This window comes from Gekko japonicus, unplaced genomic scaffold, assembly GCF_001447785.1.
Source record: "Gekko japonicus isolate JY-2015 unplaced genomic scaffold, Gekko_japonicus_V1.1 scaffold430, whole genome shotgun sequence".
NCBI lineage: Eukaryota > Metazoa > Chordata > Lepidosauria > Squamata > Gekkonidae > Gekko > Gekko japonicus.
The window spans coordinates 154,770-172,090 of record NW_015171516.1 but is presented as its reverse complement, the minus strand read 5'-3'; the positions used below and the strand labels follow the sequence as shown (position 1 = coordinate 172,090).

The window sequence follows — 17,321 nt, the reverse complement described above, 5'->3', positions numbered from 1 at the left end:
AGGAAGCTCTGACTCCCGAAAGGTCACACCCCGAAAATCTTGTTAGTCTGAAAGGTTCTACTGGATTTGAATCTAGCTCAATTCCTCCCAATGTTTCTGAATGCCATTAAACGTAACATGTGTAAGGACACTTTCTCCCCAGAAATGACAGGGCCTAGATTGGTTAATGGGGGGGGGGGGGGGTGAAGGAGAGAAAAGAATAGTGTGTCTAACCCACTGGCTCCCCCTACACCTAACCATGGGGGAATTAGCAGCAAGCCAAAGAAAGGAAATACAGTCTTAAGGAGTACACCCTCTGCTCAGTTTAGCTCCACCTCTCCTTTTCACCTCATTCTGTTCAGGCTGAAGGCCATGGGGGTTTTTCTGAGAGAACCCAGACCCAACTCATTAAGAACTTGAACATTCCTCTCAGGTTACTCTCTCATTCCTCTCAGGTTACCAGATAACCACTAGCACCTTTTTAAAACACAGACCTCAGCATGCCCTGCAACTTCCCAATCACACAGAAAGACTACTCGTGAGATCCAGAAACCAGTGGGTGCCACTCCAGTCCACCACACTAAACTGCCCACTTTCTCCACAAGGGACTGGGGACACAGCGAGACCCCTAACCTGTGTGAGGGTCCTCTCAACCCCCTCTAACACAAAACTCTCTGTTAAATGGCTCTTTCAATCTCTGCTCCTCACTCTCCTTCACCCTCCCAGTGTTCCAAGGGTCCTGATCGATCATTTCTGGCTTTGACTCCAGATCAATAGAATAAAAAGGGAGGGGGTGGTTGATACTGAAAAGGGGGGTGGACTTGGCTGTGTCTGTCACGAGGGAGAAGAAATCGAGGATGGGTGTGGGAAGATATATAGGGAGAAGGTGAGTAGGAAATAGCTGGAAGGAAAGTGGAGAATTAGGCTGGAAGAGAGACAGAGTGGAACGCAGAAGAAAAGGAGAAAGGTCCAAGAAGAGAGAGAGAGGGTGGAAAACTGGAGGAGGGATAGAGAATTTATAGAAATCACAGGAAAGAGACAGAGAGTAAAAAAGGAGGGAGGGGGAGAAAAAAGGGCTAGGAAGAGAAAATCCGAAATTGGCGGAGAGGCAAAGTGAGAAAAGAGAGACAGGGCGGGAAACAGGAAAAACTGAGAGCCAGTTTGGTGTAGTAGTTAAGAGCAGCATACTCTAATCTGGGAGAACCGGGTTTGATTCCCCACTCCTCCACATGCAGCTGCCGGTGTGACCTTGGGTCAGTCACAAGTTCTCTCAGAGCTGTTCTCTCACGAGCAGTCCTCGAAAGAGCTCTCTCAGCCCCACCTACTTCACAGGGGTAGGGTAGGGGAACAGAAAGGAGACTGTAAGCCACTTTGAGATCCTGTGTGAAGGGTGGGGTATAAAGCCAATCTCCTCTTCCTCCTCCTCCTCCTCTTCTTCTCCTATAGTGGAGAATGGGCTAAGGAGAAAAGTGGGAAATGGGAAAAGATGACAAAGCTCAGATGATAAACTGACAAATGGGGTGGGAGAGAAAGTGGAGAAAATCTGGTAGGAGACTGTGAAAAATGAGGTGGGGCCCTGGTCACACGGAGAATTTGCCGCGCAAAAGGAACGAATGTCGGGCAGATTTTCGGGGCGCGATCACACCGCAACATCTGGGAAGCGTAGCGCACCCGTGGCCAACCCGTGGCATCCCGTCAAAGATGCAGAGTTAAAAAATACCAAGGAAAGTGCACTAGTATCCGGAAAACACACAGCACAGGCGGGCGTCTGATCGCGGGAGCGCTAGTATCTCGTGACATCTGGCGCCCGTCCATGTCCTGTCGCAAACTGGATGTTTTTCCTAAGTGCATGCGCACAAACACGAAACTGAAAGCAGTGCTGCGCCGCACTGCTTCTTTGCCACACTGCAGCATCGCTGTGTGATCGCCAGCTAACATCCGAAGCACGGAGACTCGAGGGACCGTGTGATCGGGTTACTGCGCTTTATTTTGCTCCGGGGCAAACAGCCCCCCCCCCCCCAGGGTTTTTTAGCACCTTTTACCGGGGCCTGGGATAGGAAAAGTGGTGGGAAGAGAATGTGATTGGAAATGTGGGAGGATAGGACTGAGGCCTGGGAATACGAGTGGGAGAATATGGAGAAAGGGTAGAACGGGGGGGGGGAGGGTGAGAGGAAATGGGAAAAGAAAGAGGAGAACGTGGTGGGAAGAAAGGAAGGCTGGAAATGGGTGAAAGAGAAGAAAGGGCTGTGAGGAGCAAGGGAGTGGAAGAGGGGTGGAGAGAAAAATGGGAGAGAAGGCTGTGAAGAGACAGCGAACAGAGTGAAGATGGCAAGCCGGGGCAATGAACGTGACAGTCTCAGAGAAAGCAGAAAGAAAACCACAGAGCGGGAAGGAAAGTGGTGAAAGCCGGTGAGAGATTGTGGGAAATGGGTGGGGAGAAAAGGTGGAAAAAATGGAGGAAGAGAAAGAGTGGGAAACTTCCAGTTGCAGTGACCTAGCTGATTTGGTTATGGCACTGGTTGTGATTAAGAACACAAGAGCATAAGAGACGCCAATGTTGGATCAGGCCGATGGCCCACCCAGTCCAACACTCTGTGTCACACAGTGGCCAGAAATACCAGGGGCCATCAGGAGGTCTACCAGTGGGGCCAGGTCACTAGAAGCCCTCCCACTGTTGCCCCCCCCCCCAGCACCAAGAATACAGAGCATCACTTGTCCCAGACATAAGAACATAAGAAACGCCAATGTTGGATCAGGCTGATGGCCCATCCAGTCCAACACTCTGTGTCACACAGTGGCCAAAAATACCAGGTGCCATCAGGAGGTCCACCAGCAGGGCCAGAACTCCAGAAGCCCTCCCACTGTTTCCCTCCCCAAGCACCAAGAATACAGGGCATCACTTGCCCCAGGCATAAGAGAAGCCATATTGAATCAGGCAATGGCCCATCCAGTCCACACTCTGTGTCACACAGTGGCCAAGACCCAGGGGCCATCAGGAGATCCACCAGTGGGGCCAGAACTCCAGAAGCCTCCCCCCATTGCCCGCCAAGCACCAAGAAGACAGAGCATCCCTGCCCCAGACCTAGTGTTCCACCTATACCTTGGTAGCCCCAAGTCACTGGTGGACCTCTGCTTCATATGTTTACCCAGTCCCCCTTTGAAGTTCTTTATGCTTGTAGCCATCACCACTTTGCGTGAAGAAGGACTTCCTTGGTCAGTCAGGCAGTGTAAACGAATAACTCCAGCCCGATTGTGTCAAGGGCCGTGTTCAGAAGTTAAGATGTTGATGCTCTAATTAGAGGTAATGCTCTAATTCCTGTGTAATTGACTTTTGTAGGTTATTGAAAAGGAACTTCTAACGTAACACAAGAAAGGCATGGTTTTGATGATTCATCCATAGTTGGTAGATGCTCATTTTCTTGGATTGCTCTGTGGCTGTCAAAAGGTGTTCTGTGTTCCTCGAGCTTTGAAGGACCCTGTAAACTATTCATGAGGATTTGATGCTGACAGAGCAGGTCTTGATTTTGTGTGATAAAACGTATAAATATTGAGTTAGAGTCCTGTTGAAGACTTTGGTTTCAAAGCACACTTGGTCTCCCATTTGAAGTTTATGTGTCTGGATACATGTCTATTTGTTTTGAATTTGCTTCAATATTTCTTCTTACACAGAGATTCAAACATCAAAAACAATTTTACGCCCTGACCTGGATAGTCCAGGCAAGCCCGATCTCACCACATCTCGGAAGCAGACTCTGGCAAGTACTTGGATGGGAGACCTCCATGGAATACCAGGGGAGGCAGGGGCAGGCTTTATTCAGCCACCTCTCTGAATACCCTCCAGGCCCCCAGTAGGGGTCAGTCACCAGAGGTTGCCATGCCTTCAGGGTACAGACACACTTACACACATATGTTTTAAAAAACTTATTGTTCAGTAGCACAGTCGAGTCAGACTCTTCGCAACCCCATGGACCATATCACGCCAGGCCCTCCTGTCTTCCATCGTCATCCGGAGTTTGCTTAATTTCATGTTCGTTGCATCTGTGACACTGTCTAACCATCTCATCCTTTGCCGTCCCCGTCTTCTTTGACCTTCAGTCTTTCCCAGCCTCAGGGTCTTCTCCAGTGAGTGCTCCCTTCTCATTTGGTGGCCAAAGTCTTTGAGCTTCAGCTTCAGTCTCTGACCTTCCAGGGAACAGTCAGGGTTGATTTCTTTTAGGATTGACTAATTTGATCTCCTTGCAGTCCAAGGTACTCTCAAGAGTCTTCTCCAGCACCATAATTCAAAAGAATCTGTTCTTTGGTGCTCAGCCTTCCTTATAGTCCAACTCTCGCAGCCATACATGACTACTGGGAATACCATTGCTTTGACCATGCGGACTTTTGTTGGCAGGGTGATGTCTCTACTTTTTATTATGCTGTTACGGTTTTCCATCGCTTTCCTCCCAAGGAGCAGGAGTCTTTTAATTTCATGGCTGCAGTCTGTCATTGCTACCATGACTTCTCCTTCTATTTGAGAAGGGGTGATGGGACCGGATGCCATGATCTTAGTTTTTTTGATGTTGAGTTTCAAGCCAACCTTTGGGCTCTCCTCTTTTACTTGTTGCAAGAGGCTCTTTAGGTCCTCTTCACTTTCTGCCATTAGAGTGGTATCGTCTGCATATCTGAAGTTGTTGATGTTTTTCCCAGCAATCTTAATTCCGGCTTCTGAATCATCCAGGCTAGCATTTCGCATGATGTACTCTGCATATCAATTAAATAAGCAAGGGGACAATATACATCCTTGTCGTACTCCTTTTCCTATGCTAAACCAATCCTATGCTAAACCAATCAGTTGTTCTATCCTGTTCTAACTGTCGCTTCTTGACCCTTATACAGGTTTCTCAAGAGACATATGAGGTGGTCTGGTACTCCCATCTCTTTAAGGGCTTGCCATAGTTTGTTGTGATCCACACAATCAAAGGCTTTAGCATAGTCAATGAAGCAGAAGTAGATGCTTTTCTGGTACTCTCTTGCTTTCTCCATAATCCAGCGAGCGTTGGCAATTTGATCTCTAGTTCCTCTACCTCTTCGAAACCCAGCTTGTACTTCTGGCAGTTCTCTATCCACGTACTGCTGAAGCCTAGCTTGTAGGATCTTTAGCGTGACCTTGCTAGCATGTGAAATGAGTGCAATTGTGCGATAGTTTGAACACTCCTTGGCATTACCCTTCTTTGGAATTGGAATGTATACTGACCTTTTCCAATCCTGTGGCCGCTGTTGTGTTTTTCAAATTTGCTAGCAAATTGAGTGCAGCACTTTAACAGCATTATCTTTTAAGACTTTGAATAGCTCAGCTAATTTACAATCAGAACAAAGTTCAGTGGCACCTTTAAGACCAACAAAGCTTTATGCTGGGTATAAGCTTTTATATGCGCACACACTTCATCTGATACATTGAAACCGAAGTTACCAACCATCACATATAAGTAGTGGGTAAAGAGGGTGTTGCTAGGAAGGGCTTATTAGAGTCAAGATGCATAAGTAACTGAGCAACTAGGAGCATTGACGGCATAGGGTTTTAGAACAGAGTCCATGGTTATGTGCTCCTAGTTATGTACATGACACCAGAGATTTTCTGAGGAAAATACAGCCTTTGAACAGCTTTTTGGAGAATACTATTCTAGCCACCATGGATATGGAATCTCTGTACACCAACATCCCACACAAATATGGATGACAAGCCATAAGGAACATGACAACGCCAAAGCTGACTTTGCCACCAAACTCTGCCATTTTGTTCTCAACTACTTCATATTTAGCAACAATTTGTTCCTGTGAGGTAGGTTAGACTGAAAGTCTTTGAGTGGTCAGAAATCATCCAATCGGCTTCCACAGGAAGAACCTGGGTCTGGCAGACCTTGTTCTGAAATGCTAACTGCTATGTCACACTTGCTGTCATGGGGAGGCGGGGGGGGGGACCTCAGCAGGGTATAATGACACAGAGTCCACCATTTTCTCCAGAAGAACTGATCTCTGCCATCTGGAGAGCAGTTGTAATACTGAGTGATCTTCAGCCCTCATCTGGAGATTGGCAACAATGGTTCCCCAGGAGGAAATGGCTGGTTTGGAGGGTGGAGACTATGGTACCTTTCTGAGGTCCCACCCCTCCTCAAACCCCACCGTCTCCAGGCTCCGCTCCTCAAATCCCCAGGAATTTCCCAACAAGTAGTTGGCAACCCTATCTCCTTCCCAGCCAACCATCAACCTACCATTATCTGCCCTTCTGACTTCAGCTTTCCATCCCCCCACCCACCTGCAGTCTCTACTTAGGCTTTGACCATATGGACTTTTGTTGGCAGGGTGATGCCTCTGCTTTTTATTATGCTGTCTAGGTTTGCCATCGCTTTCCTCCCAAGGAGCAGACATCTTTTAATTTCATGGCTGCAGTCACCATCTGCAGTGATTGCGAATCATTTAGAACAGTGCAATTCTACTGCCTAAGCAATACCCTACTTGATTTTGATGGAATGAAAACCGCCATTGTGTCAAGTCATGATTTTAAGCAAGTCCCACATATTCCAACCATCAAATGTCCTTGCTATGATTTGACCTTGTTGAAAACTGGAAGCGATGGAGGTTGTCAGCCGACTTATTTTCTATGCTGTGCTTCCACAAAGCTCACAAACATGACTCCAACAGGCCAGCTATCATGCCTGTTTCACCAGCCACCAGCTTCTTCATGGGGAATCGTGAAATACAAGCTTCAAAGATTCATCCAGTTAAGGGTAGTGTCATGGGTAGTGATGAGGATGAGCTGACAAAGCCTGCAAAAACCACAGCTGGCCCCTCTGAAGCAGCAGAGGAGGATAGCTGGCAAGTGCCTGCAACAGCAGTCTTCACACCTGGCCCAGGTCATAAGGAAGAACTGCAAGCTGAAAGTCCTCCTGACTCACCCACATGTGTGACTTGTTTAATGGAGCGACTGCAGCCAAACTTAGCAAGCAGGCGAAGAGAGGCCAGGCTACAAGGGAGACGCTCAGCCAGCCCAGAGTTCTAACAGAAGCCTGGCCGATCGTGCAGCTGGATAATTGGTAGCAGCATTTAACTCCACACTCTGGGCAGTACCCTTTGTGGAAGCAACAAGTCAGTTTCATGCTGCTAGCATCCACTCCAGCTTGGCTCTTGCACCTAGACCTTTGGATCCAGTGGCTTTGGACTTGGCTCTGTGTTCCTGGCTCCTGACCCCGGCTTGGCTTTTTGGACTTTGCACTGACTTCTTGACTCCTGACCTTGGCCTGTTCTGGACTCCCTTTGACTGGCACCCCAGCCAGTGACAGGTAGGAGGTCAATCCTAGGCTTCCAAAACAGCAATAATTGCCAAAACGTTTGTTGCCCAGAGTAACAACTTCTTGGAGGACAAACAGCCTAAAAATAGACAACATAATATGAAGATATCTGAGCATTAAGACTAAGAAGCATGATTAAGAGGTTGCTGGTAGCTGTTTGAATGGAAAAACTGATGCGATGTCTGCTTCTATTAGGTAAAGGTAAAGGTTCCCTTGCTCGAAAGCCAGTCGAATCCGACTCTAGGGTTGCGGTGCTCATCTCCGTTTCAAAGCCGAAGAGCCAGCGCTGTCCGAAGATGTTTCCGTGGTCATGTGGCCAGCATGACTAAACACCAAGGCGCACTGAATGCTGTTACCTTCCCACTGAAGCAGTACCTATTTATCTACTTGCACTTTCTTGCTTTCGGACTGCTAGGTTGGCAGGAGCTAGGACCAATCAAAATAAGCATGCAGCAAAGCGTGGAAGTTTTCGAGCTCTTAATCAAGCCCCATAATAAAAACAAAAGGTGCAGTGCAAGCATTCGACACTAGGTGTCAGCATATATTTGAATAACCATTGACCAAAGATGAACAATTTGTTCCCATTGCCGTTAATGCTCTTTTTAATAGCAATATTTATGTGGTGGGATGTGGCAGGTCAAGTTTGGCCTTTTCAGTGGTATGCCTTTCTCTGAAAAATGGAAAACTTGTGCTTGTTGCGTCAATGCAGGGGCAGACTCGCTCCTAATTTTCCCCTTTTTTTCTCGTCCCAAATTGGCGTTCCATTTCCTTTTCTTCTCTCTGATGAGGGGCTGTGGTCCTTCTGGATGCCATTAACTTCCCCTGCATTGAAATTTAAATTCGTAAGCAACTGGGCTTTTGCCGAAGTGACTTAATGAGCTTCTCATTTCCCCTTGTTCTTATTCTGAGCAGGAACTGAAAGCGCCACGAACACGGGTTTAGTGCTTCTCTTTTCTTGGAAGTCACAGGCCTCGGAGATCCTGGCTAATTCTGCATCTGGCGTTCGCTCCACATTTTCTCAACACTGAGGGGAAAGTGCAGCTCAAAACCACATTCAAGTACCCCGGGCCAACACCGTACTGACTGCAAAATTGCCCTCTTTCTACCTTGAGAGACGCAGAAGGCAGCTGTCTCTCTGCTTTTCTTTCTCTTCAAAGTGAAGAACGCAACCCTCTTTGGATGTTCAAATTGATGGTTTGGGGATCTTTTTTGTGGGTTGGAATAAAGAACCTGATTCTCTCACAGGCCAGGGCCCATTTCTTGCTTGATCGGGTTTTTGCCTCTCCACTCACTCTGTCCCAGGGTTCTAGACCAGGGAGTGCCATTGTGGAGTGTCCCCCACCTTCAACGCGTGTCGGAAGCCTTTCAGGTGCTCAGAGGCTCATCTCTTTCCATTTTCCAGTGAGTCAAGTTTGAGTCTTGGCTTTTCCTCTGGTCAGTTCAGGTTTTGTACCTCCCCCCCCCCCCCCCCTGTCTTCCTCTGCTGTTTCACGCCTTCACAGATAAGCTCAGAAAACAGCAGCAGCTGCAGCAAGCATAAAGTTTACTTAGCTGAAAGAGCCCTTGCTTCAAATAGAAAAACATTTTAAAAGTTCATTTCAGGAGACTTTGAGAGTTCAGGAGGGAAGGAGCAAAGCGCAGCTTCCACAGATTAATTAGTCCTCTCATTTCTCACATAAGAAATAAACAAGAGAAGAAGAAGAAGAAGAGATTGGATTTATACCCCGATTAGGCAGCTGTTTATCACAGACTTCCTTCATCATAAAGTCATCATCGTCCCTCTCTACCAGTAAGGAGAAGGAGTTTGAAACTGGGATATTAAATACATCCTTTCTTTTCTCAGGGAAGAATTCCATAATTTTTGTTTGCTTGATTAGAGGCAAACAGACCAATTCTTCCCTGTCTTCAAGTTCTCTAAGGCGTTTCCCTGCCCTTTTCTCTCTCTCTGGGAAGTTGTTTGGCTGCTGAGTCATTTCGCACTCCACAGAAAAGCTATTACAGCTTAAGATCAGAGCACAGCCACAGCAGCAGCAAACATAGAGCCCTTGCTTCAAATAGAAAAACATTTTAAAAGTTTTATGTTTAAAATATTTAAAAAATGTTAAAAATGTTTTTTAAAAAGGAGACTTTGAGAGTTCAGGAGGGAAGTAGCAAAGCGCAGCTTCCACAAATTAATTAGTCCTCTCGCTTCTCACATAAGAGATAAACAATTCACTGACGAGCTCCAGACAAGGCAAAATAAACTAAAATAACTGATCAAGTTATAAATAGGAAAAAAAGAATTAGATAATACTGTCCTGGTCAGATGGAGAAACAGCTTGAGCATCTTTTCTCGCCAGCCAGAAGGGGAGGAGTCCTCTGTTTCGCTCCATTAGTTCAGCAATGAACACCGACCCTTTCTGCATCCTTATTTTGCCTCGGTTTCTGAGCGCATCCTATTCTTCCGTTCTGTATTCCTCCGGCTATCACTTCCAGTTTCTGTCGGAGCTTTTTGTTGCTTCTGCATTTGTTTCACATGGGGTTGTCAGACTCACTGGAAATGTGTTATTTAAAGTTTAAAAAAATCTTTAATTGTGTTTGCCGGTGTCCTTTATAAAGTTTATATCTCCGCTACCTGGCATTACCTTTTATGACACACATGGCCTGCCCCAACAAGGTCTTATTTATGTCAAATCCGGCCCTCATAACAAACGAGCTCAATAACCCTGTGAGGAATCTGCATTCAGACCACTTCCAGCACACTGTTGCCCTGCAGCTATCAGAACTTCTTTTGCAGTGATTTCTTGTTCTCACTGACTTTTAAATCGCGAATCCTTTCTAAACTAGAATTGTTTCTACTGGTATTTAAGTGCTGCCCACTGCCCCTCCCCTGTTTCTGCCTCTCTCTCTTTAGGTTGCTGCTCCCTCCCTGTTCTGTTTTCTTTCCCTCCTTCTCCAAAGACAAAAGAGGACGTGTCCTCCCGCTCAGGCGAACTTTTAAAAAGCCAGAGACAGCATAAGAAGGAATCAGTAAATATAAAGGACTAGGGGACTCCCTGCTCCCAAATGTGTCAGTCTTTTATGTGTGGGCCTGGGTTTCCCCCCTCCTTTCCCTTTCTTTTTGTAGAATCACAGAGGGAGGGAGGGAGGGAGGGAGGGAGGGAGGGAGGGAGGGGTTGGATTTGCAGTAAAAAGTTTTAACTGTAGCAGGATGATTGCATAAATTCTAAAAACTTTGGACACCACCCACACAACATCACATGACGTTTCCATATTAATTGGGGGGGGGGAATATGGGATTTGCTTGTAGATGCAGAATGCATGCAGAATACACAAATAAATAAACTTGGGGGGGGGAGTCAGTGCAGAGGGAATGCGTGCGACTGCAACGTCATCGCTTAAGGCTTGACTCCTCGGATCCTCTGGAGCAAGCTGTCCAGAAAGGGCCATCTTCTAAAGGCATCTGAATCGGCGCGAACTGAGACAGTTTCCTCTTATTTTTTATTTCTTTGAAGTCTCTCAATGCCCCCGAGTCCATATTTGCCAGTCCCCTTTTATGGCAAGGAAAGGGCATTTCAGTGTTGTGTCTAACACTTTAGGGCTTTGAGAGCCCACAGTTCCTTTGCCACAGGTGTCTTCAAATAATTTTGTTTCACCCGGTTCTAGATTCCTAAGGTAGTTTAGGTTCACTTCTGTTCATCTGGCAGCTTTGTCTGCTATTTATTTTAGATTAATTGTCCAGTAGGTTGTCGGGAGTAGCGGAGGATTTACACCTCTTTCTTAGATGGCCATATTGTTAGCTTAGAGAAACGACGACTGAGGGGTGACATGATCGAGGTTTATAAGATGGTGCGTGGGATAGAGCAGGTTGAGAAAGAAGTCCTTTTCTCCCTTTCTCACTTATGGGCACTCCATGAAATTGCTGAGCGGTCGGGTTAGAACGGATAAAAAGAAGTCCTTCTTCACCCAAAGAGTAATTAACACATGGAATTCACTGCCACAGGAGGTGGCAGTGGCTACAAGCTTCAAGAGGAGATTGGACAAATGTATGGAGCAAAGGTAGATAGATAGGAACTCAGTAGATAGGAACTCTCAGTCTGGGGCAAGTGATGCTCTGCAGGGCTTTTTTGGTAGAAAAAGCCCAGCAGGAACTCATTAGCATAATAGGCAACACCCAACAGCAGAAACTCATTAGCATATCAGGCCACACCCCCGACAACACAGCTTGTGAACATATTAGGCCACACCCCCATGTTACCAGAAGTTACGTCATCCAGCCACACCCACCATTTGCCTCTTATTCTGTTCACCTTGTTTGTTGTCAAAACACAGGGCTTTTTTTGGTAGTAAGAACCCCCTTAGGCCACGCACCCCTAATGTAGCCAATCCTAATAAGTTTCTGCTGTTGGATGTGGCCTATTATGCTAATGAGTTCCTGCTGGGCATGGCCAACTTGGGAGCCAGCCGGAACTCTGTTCCTGTGCGTTCCTGCCCAAAAACAGCCCTCTTGTTGGCCCTCTAGAGGAACTGGTTGGCCGCGGTGTGGAACAGGATACTGGACTAAATGGACCTCTGGTCTGATCCAGCAGGGCTCTTCTTATGTCCTTACGAAGGCCTCGGCCTCCGTACCCTGTTGTTGGCTCTCCAGAGGAACTGATTGTGTGAGACAGGATGCTGGACTATATGGACCACTGGTCTGATCCAGCAGGGCTCTTCTTATATTCTTAAGACTTGGGCCCCAGCCGCTGCCCCAACTCTGGGTATGCTGACGCCAGCCATGCTCTCCAAGGTACCCTACTCAGACCAGAAAACCTGAGGACAGGTGTCTGTGATGCTGCAGAAGGGCCCAGGAGGAGTGCCGAGCCCCTCCGCAAATGCACCCTGCAAGCAACACACCCTGGTTCCGATCTCACTCCTGCGCAAGTGGAACGAAAGAGAGAAGCTGCTGCTGCCGCTGCCACCACCCTGTGTTCATCAGATGCCGAGATCGCATCGAGGGAGGCTCTTTCTGTCTGCCTCTCTGCTGAGCTCCAGCCTTCTCTCCCTTTCCCCCTCAGGAGAAGTTCACTGCAGAGAGTTGCAGAGGCACACAGACCCACCGGCTGGATTCTCCGACATCTCTGCCTGGCTTCCTTGCTTGCAGCTGCCTCAAGGCACAGAGAGGGTTTCCCGACCCAGAGATCTCCGATGGCAAACAGGGTGCTCCGTGCGCTGGAATTCCTGGTAGTCAGCAGTCGTTTCGTGGCTATGGCACAGGTAGGGATTCCTCATCTTCTTTGCCTTTCTAAAGGTATGCTAATAGGTAATTTGCTTGCCTGTCCATGGAGAAGAAAGAAAAACACACAACACTGGCGTTTTTAGCACCTAGATTGTGTTACATAATGCCTTCATAGATAAAACCAAAAAGTGGCATTTATTCGAACTTCCTAAAAAAGCGAAAAAGGTCTGTTTTGTGTCTTAATATTCTTGATTCCGGTACATAACAGAGATTAGTCCATGTTCCCAAATTGTATCCGTGCGTTGCAAATTATCTCTTTGCATCCTTTTGGTGGCATGCTGATTGAGTTCATAAAGCCACGTTCCAAACACAGTTTCCAGTCTCCGCATTCTAACCGTATTTGTTGAAGCAGTTCTCTAAACAGAGGTGAGTTTTCAGGTGTCTCCTGCTTCCCCTTAATTGTAAAATGATTTATCCATCAAAATTCCAGAGGTGCCATTAAAAAAATACACCAGAATCCTGCTTTGTAGAGTAAATAGAAATGATAGAGTAGCAGTCGATCTTGTCTACAGACTGGGGCGTGGAGGAAAAATGCAGGAATAAATCTCGAAGTGTGTGCTTCGTAGGAATGAATCTCGAGGCGATGTTTTGAACTCTACACTGTGGATGAATGACATTCTTGATTCCCTTTGACTAGGGCTTGTCCTGACCGGTGATAACCCAAGCCAGCCCGATCTTGGCAGAACCCGGAAGTTAAGCAGGGTCAGCTTTCATCAGTACTTGGATGGGAGACCACCAAGGAAGTCCTGGGTTGCTACACAGAGGCAGGCAATGGCAAGCCACCTCTGAATGTCTCTTGCCTTGAAAACCTTATGGGGTCATAGAATAATAAGAGTTGGAAGGGACCTCTAGGGTCATCTAAGTCCAACCCCTTGCACAATGCAGGGAATTCACAAATACCTCCCACACACACACACCCAGTGACCCCTGTTCCACACCCTGAAGATGACCAAAAAAAACCCAACCCTCCAGGATCTCCACCCAAACCAGCCTGGAGAAAAATTGCTTCCTGACCCCAAAGTGGCAATCAGCATTTCCCTGGGCATGTAAGAAAGGGCCATGAGAACGAAGTCATACAAGTCACCTTCGACTTGATGGCAAAAAAAATCCCTTCCATTCTGATTCCTTATATCAAATGTACCAAGGAACCTGTTTGGTGTCGTGGTTATGTGTGCGGACTCTAATCTGGGAGAACCGGGTTTGATTCCCCACTCCTCCACTTGCAACTGCTGGATGACCTTGGGCAAGCCATAGTTCTGGCACAGCTGTTCTTGAAAAAGAGCTGTTTCTGTCAGAGCTCTCTCAGCCCCACCTACCGGGTGTCTGTTGTGGGGAGGGGAAGGGACAGGAGTTTGTAAGCTGCTCTGAGACTCCCTTGGGTAGTGAAGGGCGGGGTATAAATCCAATCTCTTCTTCTTCTTCTTTTACCTCACAGGGTGTCTGTCGTGGGGAGGGGAAGGGAAAGGAGTTTGTAAACCGCTCTGAGACTCCCTTGGGTAGTGAAGGGTGGGGTATAAATCCAATCTCCTCCTCCTCCTCCTCCTCCTTCTTCCTAAATGATTCAAAAAGTTACTTAGAAAATTTATTAGGGACTGTCGTCTATACTACTATGCATAGTATCTGAAGAAGTGAACAGAGACTCACAAGAGCTCCTCCCCCTGCCACCCATTTTATTAGTCTTTCAGGTGCTCCTGGACTCTTTCTCTTTTCTACTTCTCCGGACAGACTAACACAGCTACCTGTCTTGATCTATGTATAGTTCGTTGAAACGAGGATCCTGCCATGAAATTTTGCATCATTTAATGGGTTGTGTTAATACATGGGCTCCGGTCACATGGGCCGGATAACAAGTGGTGTGGGGAGGAGGCGTGCCTATTTGCGCCGTCGCAGTTTGATCCGTGATTATGCGTTCAGACGCGATGGCGGCTTCCTCCTTTGGCACCCGCGGCAAACAGGACGACGGGGGAGAAAGCTGCGTGCCAGTGCAATCACACCGGGGGGATCCGCATGCAGCCCGTGGCAAACCATTTGCTAGTAGGTCGTCCCAGGTACTTTTTTATTGCGCATCTTCGGCAGGATGCCACGGGTTCACCACGGGAGCACTACGCCTCCCAGATGTTCCGGTGTGATTGCGCCATAAAACTCCACGGGAGCATCGTGCCTTCAGCGTGGCAAATGCTCCGTGCAACCGGGGCCATGCTTCACTTTGGTTCTGTTTTTAGCCTCTTGATTGGTTCTACAACCCTCATTGTTATCGCTTTGCTGGTTGAATGTCCCCTCCGTCGTTTGTATTGACTAACTCTGCATAATCTGTCTTGAAGCCAAGCGAGAAAGATGGAGCATAAATAATGTCGAATGAATGGATGAATTAAAAATAAAATATGTGCAATTCTCTGATAGCAGGGTCTTACTAATACACCAGAAGTCACATATTACCATTTTAATGGAACTGCACATTTCAACCGTTTCAAACATCCTCCTGTCTGTGGGAAACTGGTGTTAGTGCAGATAGGATCCCTGAAAACCCCTGTCCCCAGAGCGAAAGGTTCTTGAGAGCCAGTTTGGTTAAGTGCACGGAATCTAATCTGGGAGAACCAGGTTTGATTCCCCACTCCACCACTCGCAGCCGCTGGATGACCTTGGGCAAGCCATAGTCCAGTCAGAGCTGTTCTCTCACGAGCAGTCCTCGAAAGAGCTCTCAGCCCCACCTACCTCACAGGGTGTCTGTTGTGGGGAGGGGAAGGGAAAGGGGTTTGTAAGCCGCTCTGAGACTCTGAGTGAAGGGCGGGGTATAAATCCAATATCTTCTTCTTGTGCTGTGCGGAAGGGAAACTCCACTTCCCTTCCGTTCTGTATCCGGCTTGTTCCATTTCAAACAGATGTTTCTGGCTGCTGCGGCCAGTGTTCTTTTACCTTCTCTAATCCGAGGCTGATTTAAGGGAGCTCAGCTTGGTATGCGGAAGGTCCCAGGTTCAATCCCCGGCAGGGTTCTTTTTGTAGAAGAAGCCCAGCAGGAACTAATTAGCATAATAGGCCACACCCAGCAGCAGAAACTCATTAGCATATTGGGCCACACCCCTGACAGCACAGCTCATTAGCACATTAGGCCACACCCCCATGTTACCAGAAGTGTGGTCATCCAGCCACACCCACCTTTTGCTTCTTATTCTGTTTACCTTGTTTGTTGTCAAAACCCAGGGCCTTTTTTTGTAGCAGGAACTACTTTGCATGTTAGGCCACACACACCCCTACTGTAGCCAATCCTAATGGGTTCCTGCTGTTGGGTGTGGCCTATTATGCTAATGAGCTCCTGCTGGGCGTGGCCAACTCGGGAGCCAGCCGGAACTCCGTTCCTGTGCGTTTCTGCCCAAAAATAGCCCTGATCCCCGGTATCCAGTTAAAAGCTTTGGCAGCAGTTGATGGGAAAGGCATCTGCCACTGAGACCCTGAAGAGCTGCTGCCAGTCTGAGGCGCCGATCATACACACAATTAGCCCCAATATAGGCATGAATGCCGGGCGGATTGAAAGGGCGTGATCAGACAGCAACACCTGGGAAGCGCACCGCAGCCGTCGGCAACCCATTGTGCTCCGCCGCAGAAGTGGAGTTAAAACACACCAGGGGGGAAATCCGGTAGTAAACAGGTTGCGACGGGCCATGCACGGACTTTCCCCTGTCTGATTAGTCCAGCGCGCTCTCATGGCATCGGGATGGTCTGATCAGGCCATCCCAGCTCCGTGCCGTTGTTTTTTTCCCCCTTCGCAGTACACGCATCATAGGGAGCCCTCAGTGCGGAGGTGCAGTTGCATCTGATCACACACTGACGGGCTGTGCACAGTCGCACGATCACACCTTCAAAGGGAGGTGTGATCGTGCAACTGTGGGTCAAACTCCTCCGGAGGAAAATAGCCCCTCCCCCCCATTTTATCTGGTGCGTGTGACCGCACCCTAAATAGACAAGGCCGACATGGCCAGGGGTCTGATTCAATATAAGGCAGTTTCATATGGGTACCCTTCCATTTTCTCAGACCGGCCGCTCCTCTTGCTCTCAGTGCAACTGCCGAACTCTATGACCTGGTGCCCTTTAGCACCCCAAGTTTTGGACACTAAAGACTTTCAAAGTTCTGGTTTCAGACTTTTCTAGTAAACCGGGGTGCCAGACAGTGTGTGCATTAGATCCCAGATTTCCATCAGTTTATTTATTTATTTATAGTTTCGATTTCTATACCGCCCTTGACCCCGAAGTGTCTCAGAGCGGTTTACAGAGGGTATATTCTGTCATTATCCTAAGAATAAGAACGAAGAGATTGATACAGGTCGCTTGCATGGTGCTGGAGGTGCAAGGTAAAGGTAAAGGTTCCCTTGCTCGAAAGCCAGTCGAGTCCCGACTCTAGGGTTGCGGTGCTCATCTCCGTTTCAAAGCCGAAGAGCCAGCGCTGCCCGAAGACGTTTCCGTGGTCATGTGGCCGGCATGACTAAACACCAAGGCGCACGGAACGCTGTTCCCTTCCCACCGAAGTGGTAGCTATTTATCTACTTGCAATTTCTTGCTTTCGAACTGCTAGGTTGGCAGGAGCTGGAACTAGAGACGGGAGCTCACTCCATCATGCGGCACACTCGGGTCTGGAACTGCTGAACTACCGACCTTCCACAGCCTGCAGTTCAGTGTCTTAACCACTTGAGCCACCGCAGCTCAAACCGCAGCTGGAAGTACAAACACGCATGGAAATCCTGCTCTGCCAGTGGGAGGCAAGTTTCGTA

The 17,321-nt window shown here is 47.9% G+C and overlaps 1 protein-coding gene across 1 annotated transcript in view; it reads left to right on the top strand.

The window, feature by feature from the left end:
* The first annotated feature begins 14,480 nt into the window (after positions 1 to 14,480).
* The window catches only part of PTH2R (parathyroid hormone 2 receptor), a 106,607-nt gene continuing 103,766 nt past the window's right edge, over positions 14,481 to 17,321 (top strand). The window contains exon 1 of the mRNA XM_015419381.1: positions 14,481 to 14,543. Within this exon, the coding sequence (XP_015274867.1) occupies positions 14,481 to 14,543 (63 nt within the window). The remainder of the gene's footprint in view (positions 14,544 to 17,321) is intronic.